Raw genomic sequence first — 6,643 nt, forward strand, 5'->3', positions numbered from 1 at the left:
TTGTTTCCTTCCAGGGCCCCAGCGCCTCGAGGAGGGTCTGGCACAATGGGACACTTAGCAGTAATGAATGTCTAATCCCTGGGAGCACAGAGGCACTCCTCAATGGTCTCGGGAGTCCTATTACAGACAACTCGCTGCTCTAGGCTGATCGTTCCAATCCCAAAGGTGCAACCAGCACATTTTGTTTGTGGTTTATAGGATTTGAGAGAAATTTCAAATCAGCTACCAATTTTTACAAATGAGCACAGGACTTCCAGCACCTCCTTTCCAAATCAGAGTAGCAGCCCACCACTGGCTAGAACACAAGAGTGGCTGCCCACTCTTGGGCATGCCACAGACACCATCACTCCCTCTGATGTCCTCACCATCTCCCATCCCCACCACCTCCCGAGGGGTTACTGCTCATTAGGATTTCTCTTATGTTTTGTCCTGTAAATGGCTTCTTTTACTCATTCACCTAATGCCGTGATGATTCTCAGCAGCACTGGGCACAATGCCTACAAAACACGTCCCAAAGAAACAGAAAGGGCAGGATGTGGCAGTCACAGAGTCTATCTCGCAGACTTGCTGTAAGGCCTAAATGAATTCATATTTATAAAATACTTTAAAAAGACCTGGCCGATGGGGAAGCAGAGTGTTCGCTATTGTTTTACCTCATTATCCTCTTTAATTCTGAACAGGAACAGCAGTTTCCTGGCAATCTTAAAAATACAAAGTGCGCTTCTTTTACTGGACTCAGCATCATCTACTTTAAAAAACTCATCGATCTCTCTCCTGGGGAGGGAGGAAAGGATAAGAAAAGAAAAGGAAGGACATTTTAAATTAGCTCACAGCAGCTGGAAGGCTTTTCAAGAACTATAGGAGAAAACACCACCTTTTCTTGCTATTAATTGGGAGCAAGGGAGAATGTGCTGAGTCCCTGGCACCCACCTGATTTCTCTCTGCAGCCGACTCCGACACAGGAAACTCCGAACATGGGCCTGAATCTCAACGGCTGCCCGCTCCCGCTCCTTCTGCACGAGCCTTTCCTCTCGAGCCTGACGGGCCCTATCGATGAACCATGCTCTCGAGGTCTGAGAAACGGTGAACATGTTTGCAAACTTGCACGAACCCTGCAGGGAAAATGGTGAGCAGCCTCTATAGGTCATTCCAGGAAAAAAACACACAGGAAGGGGCTCAGGAGCCAAGGGCAGGCAGGCACTTGGGCAGCAAAGAGCTAGTAGGGACCCTTCTGCGCCCTCCAAAAGGGCTAATAGCTCTCCTGGCACAAGTCTCAACTTCCTATCGGCTCCTTTCACGTGACTCATCTAGACCAGCGATGCTTTTTCCTGTATTAAATAATTACATCTTCTTAAGAGAAAGAGCACAGCATCTGCCATAGGGTATGGGCTCCGTAATCGTTTAACAGATGAACAAAGTATGAATTGATTCCATCCATAAAGCTGTAATGCAAACCAGGCATCCTCCAGGTCAAAGGTTCCTAGATAACCGAATTTTCTGGAACAGTCTAACACTGAGCAGTCAAATTTATTTTGCCAAGTCAAGACTTGGAGGAAAAAAATAAATAAACAATCATTTACTGTCATTATTTCATTCAGCCATTCATGCAACAAATATTTACTGGCACTTATCTTGTGCCTACCACAAAAGAAACCCTTAATTTTTTTGGAAAAAGGGACATTTTCATGCTAAAAAAGCCAAATGTGATTCCAGAATGCAAGACAATCTGTTAAATTGAATATGTTTGGTTTTCTGTAGAACTTAGTCTGCTGTCCTGACTGATCCCATCTTGCCAACGGCCGAGGAAGACTCTGGAGCAGAACTCTGCCATCCACTGACTGGCATGTTTTGGACAGAGCCTCTCAATTATCCATTACATTTTTATCTAAATCACCAGTAACTGTCTTTTCTCAAAGGGGTGGCTTTGGCTATCAGCCTAGCGCACCCAACACTGGCCCAGGGAGCCTCCCACACTGAGATGATTTCTTTGGATGCTTGAAAACTGTCATTCTGTCCCAAATATATAATCAGCCCAGCTGACAAAATGACTGAAATCGATTACTCAGAAATCCCGACTTCAGGAAAACAATCTCTTTACTATGTTACCTCCCTCAAAGCAGTGCCCATGTGAAAACACCATTAAGAATAAAAAGCTCATTCAGGGCTCCCCCCATGTCAACCTACCGAGGGGCCTCTGTGGTCCCTTTTCAACAGGGATTCACATCTGTTAAATAACAAGTCTTTCCCAACACGTGGGTCTCTCATCAAATGAACAAAGCCCACCTGATCACAGAAGGGAGGGTAAGAAGGCAGGGGAGGAAAAGAGAACAGTCTTCTCAATCACCTGCTCTCTCTGCCCAAGCAAGTCTGGAGAGCTCACCTGAGGACCTGCCTGTGACACAGAAACGCCAGGTAATCATTAGTGATGTTGTCGAGGACTCACAGCTGAGGGCAGCTTCTTGCTTCAGAGGAGCGTGTCTTTTCTGGCAAAAGCAGAAGGAAGAAAAAAAAAGTCCAGATTCAGGGTTAAGTTTTTTTTTTTTTTTTTAAGATTTTATTTATTTATTCATGAGAGAGAGAGAGAGAGAGGCAGAGGGAGAACCAGGCTCCCAAGGAGCAGAGAGCCCGATGCGGGACTCGATCCCAGGACCCTGGGATCATGACCTGAGCCAAACGCAGACGCTTAACCATCTGAGCCACCCAGGCGCCCCAGGGTTAAGTTTTATAGGTAGGGCATCCTAGATCTTTCTCACTGAATAAAAATAATAAAAAATGCTTCTGGCTTAAAACAACACTAGTGTCCTTTTTAGTTAACGTCTGATCTAAATGTTACACCGTATCTCCCCAGGCCTTCAGTTTAAAGGGAACAGACTGAAAACAATCCAGAGAAGCTGAATTAAAGCTGTACTTGCTTTATGATAGTAAGAACAGAGGGGACGGAATGTTAAAAAGCCACTGAAAATTATGTTTGACATTTTTTAACAATATGAAAAATGTTTACGCCGGAGAAATGAAAAAAAAGCTGGCTGTGAACCAATATGATCCCAATTACACAATGAAAAAGAAAAATGCATGTGCACACAGAGGCACAAAGCTGGGAAAAATACACCAACATGTTGAGGGCGGTTGTTTGAGGTAGGAAGTTCTGTTTCCTTAACTAGCCTGTTTTCTAAAATTTCTGCAGAAAGCACATGGTGAGGCAGCATGGCACTGAGAAGCACACATGCTTTGGAGTCACACAGAGCTGGAGCCAGTCCCCAGCTCTGCCAGGGACTGCAGAGAAATGCCTCAGAGGCTTTCTGCCTTCATCTCTTAATTGGCAGAGGCAAAGGGGGACCAAATGAGATGGTGTATGTCAAATACCTATCAAGGTGGCTGACAGAGTGCACAGCCAATAAGTAATCAATGCATTATTTTTACAGACATGAATTTTGGGGTTTTTTTGTTTTGTTTTTTTAACTTCTTTGGTAGGGGCGCCTGGGTGGTTCAGTTGGTTGAGTGTCTGCCTTTGGCTCAGGTCATGATCCCGGGGGTCTGGGATCTGGCCTTGCAACTGAGTCGGGGCTCCCTGCTCAGTGGGGAGTCTGCTTCTCCCTCTGCCCCTCCCCCTGCTTGTGCTCCCGCTCTCAAATAAAATCTTTTTTTTTTTTTTTTAAGATTTTATTTATTCATTCAAGACACAGAGAGAGAGAGAGAGCACGAGCAGGAGGAGAGGCAGAGGGAGAAGCAGGCTCCCCGCTGAGCCAGGAGCTGGACATGGGGCTCGATCCCAGGACCCTGGGATCATGACCGGAGCTGAAGGCAGATGCTTAACCATCTGAGCCACCCAGACGCCCCTCAAATAAAATCTTTAAAAAAAAAAAAAACTTCAGTAGAGGCTCTCATCTGCATAGTCACACAGGTTCTTTGGGTAGGAAATAGTGCTGGGACCAGTACATTCTTCACCCATTAAATTTTGTCCTATCCCTGGGTGCACTAAGATTCACCAGTCCTGTCACTTGGGCTAGGACCCTGTTTAGATTGAGTAACAGCTTCAAGCTCCTGAGAGCTGCCAAAGAAAGGGCCCAAGCCATCAGTACAGTGGTCTGATCATTCTTTAACATGTAGACAGTCCCTCACGGGGGGTGGTGCGCACAAGGTGTGAGGAGGAGAGTGAGCCTCTTCTCAATGGGAAAACCGGAGGACGCATAGGCAAACTGTGACAAGGTAGCTGTAAGACTACCTCAAAACTTTTACTTCTCCCAGGGGGCCTTGCAGAACAGCTCTTCCTTGAAATTTCCATCCCCTCAGCAATACGATATGTTTCTGTTTACACCATAGTCTGTACTTTGCAGTTTTTCTAATTCCTTCTTATTCACTTCTTCTATGTGCCTAGAATCTACTAGTTATCAAAGAAATAAAGCTCATTATGAAGTCTTTATATATTCAAAGTTACTGTAATGAAAGATTACACAAACTGACATAATCAAAGAAAAGGCTGTATGTAGTAGAAAAAACCCTGGATCAAAGTACCCTTGGTTCTTTTTAGTTCTGATTCTACCTCATTTGGCCAAATTGCTTAGCCACTTTAGGCCTTAGTTTCTTTATCTGTAAGTTGAGGATAATAGTACCTACCTCCTAGGGGTGCTAAAATAATTAGTTGAAACATTTACACTTCTATTGTGACCTAGTCAACATGACACTCTGACAGGATTAAGTGGGAAATTTTTAACAAGGAGTATCTGAAAGCAGATAGCAGGTAACTGAGCTTTACTGTTATCATCTAGGCTTAAAAAACAAACAAACAACAACAAACAACAAAAAGCTTACCATCCAGTTAGGGAAACGATATATGTGGAAAAATTAGAAACACAAGAGGTTGGTGATAACCGAGATTATTTAAAAAGCAAAAAGGAAAACAGTTGATTAAATATCCATTATGCGTCACGTCCCTTCTACATAGTAAGACCAGCAACCATGTGAGATCATTTAGTTATGTCCCATAGTCCATGTTAGACCATTATTAAGGGGCAGAGCCAAGATTTTAATACTAAGAGACAGGACTCAGACACTTTTCTACTTCTGTATTCCCATGGTATCTGCTCAAAATCAGTCTTCCCTGGATGAGGTCAGCTTCATGGAGAATTATCAAAGAGTCCAGAGAGTATCATCCAAAGGTGAAGCATCATAAATATCAACTGCTGTCTGAGCCCAAGAGGATTTCCCCGCTATGGTGGAAGAGCTGGGCAGCCAAGTTTAGTGACAACCACCATTTGTTAGGGGGGTTCATGTATCAGACACTGCACAGATATTTAACTAATTTTGTCTTTCAACAGCCCTTGAAGGTCTCAGGGGTCCAATTTTTAAAGAATAGGCAACAGGACTTAGACTATTAAGAACAACAGCTATCATTTATTGAAGGCTACAGCCTATCCAGGTACGTGTAATTATCAATCCCACCTTCACACAGAGAAAATGAAATGTAAATGGGACATGACTTGGGCGCCTGGGTGGCTCAGTCCTTAAGCGTCTGCCTTCGGCTCAGGTCATGATTCCAGGTCCTGGGATCGAGCCCCGCATCGGGCTCCCTGCTCTGCGGGAAGCCTGCTTCTCCTTCTCCCACTCCCCCTGCTTGTGTTCCCTCTCTCGCTGTCTCTCTGTCAAATAAATAAATAAAATTAAAAAAAAAAGGGGGGGGGACATGACTTGTGAGAGGTCACTAGACTCCTGAATTCGAAGCCACCTCTAACGCCAAAGCTATTAGTTAAGTGAAACAGACAAGACCAAGGGACTCTGTCACTCACAGGACAGCAAAGAAAAGCTGAGTAGGCAAGGCTGCCGCTAGGGCTAAGTTTGCGTCCATTTACACCAAGTTTTTCTTATTGAAATCATTAACACCAGCTGTCTCTACTGAGAGAGCTGAGTGTCAGATACTAAAACTTGTTATTACACAACCTCCTCTGTGAAACGAGCTAATTACTCCATTTTACAAAGCAAGAAACCGAGGCTCGGAGAGGTGAGGAAACTCACCCAAGGTCACAGAGCGAGTGAATAGGACTCGAACTCCGGTTTGGGTGACTCCTGAGCCCAGCATCTTCCCTCGGCATCAACATAATAACAAATCTTTTTCACCCAGCATTAGTCTGTCTATAAATAGCCTATCGTCCCAGAGATGAAAAAGGGTGGAAACGGCTACGACGAGATTCCCCCCTGGAACACGAAAGCCAGTCCCCAACACCTGCCCTCCGACTTGGGGAGGCAGGGACCCGGCCAAAGGGCCACCTCCCTCAAAGTCCCCACCCACCACCGGAGAACCCCCAACCCTGTTCCCACTCGCTACCCACAGGCCGTAGACCGTTATCCGCTCGAGGCCCCCGCGCTCGGGGTCGAGGCCGCCTCAGCTCAATACCTTCGAGCTTTGCCAGACCCGGGGCAGCGGCCGAGGCCCGACCGCCATCTTGCCCCGGGGTGTCCGCTCTCAAAGCTCCGCTGGGAAGCAACTATCCAGTTCCGGTGAACGACAGTTCCGAAGAGCTTCTGTACCCGGGAAGGACGACCTCCCTGCATCTTTCCCTCCTCTTTGGAAGGTGAAAAAAAAGGGGGCCATTCAAGAGCGGGTTAGTGCCCGATCCAGCCAAGAGAAGATGCAACCCCCTCCAGCCGG

General features: G+C 45.8%; 1 protein-coding gene across 5 annotated transcripts in view; it reads right to left on the reverse strand.

The window, feature by feature from the left end:
• UBE3B (ubiquitin protein ligase E3B) overlaps positions 1 to 6,571 on the reverse strand; it is a 51,683-nt gene extending 45,112 nt beyond the window's left edge. The window contains exons 1-4 of one of the 5 annotated variants that reach the window (XM_064578536.1): positions 6,324 to 6,570; positions 2,381 to 2,483; positions 931 to 1,112; positions 654 to 774 (exon numbers count right to left, since the gene is read on the reverse strand). In XM_064578536.1, coding sequence (XP_064434606.1) covers positions 654 to 774; positions 931 to 1,091 — 282 coding nt within the window. In that variant the 5' untranslated portion in view covers positions 1,092 to 1,112; positions 2,381 to 2,483; positions 6,324 to 6,570. Of the gene's footprint in view, positions 1 to 653; positions 775 to 930; positions 1,113 to 2,380; positions 2,484 to 6,319 lie in introns of all 5 variants that reach the window. The other 4 variants (XM_045887476.3, XM_045887475.3, XM_064578535.1 and 1 more) reach the window with 4 other exon arrangements.
• Positions 6,572 to 6,643: the final 72 nt, after the last annotated feature.

The sequence above is a fragment of the Mirounga angustirostris genome, unplaced genomic scaffold (assembly GCF_029215605.1).
Source record: "Mirounga angustirostris isolate CCGP_5_RB_7025 unplaced genomic scaffold, mMirAng1.0.hap1 SCAF_14, whole genome shotgun sequence".
NCBI classification, from domain to species: Eukaryota; Metazoa; Chordata; class Mammalia; order Carnivora; family Phocidae; genus Mirounga; species Mirounga angustirostris.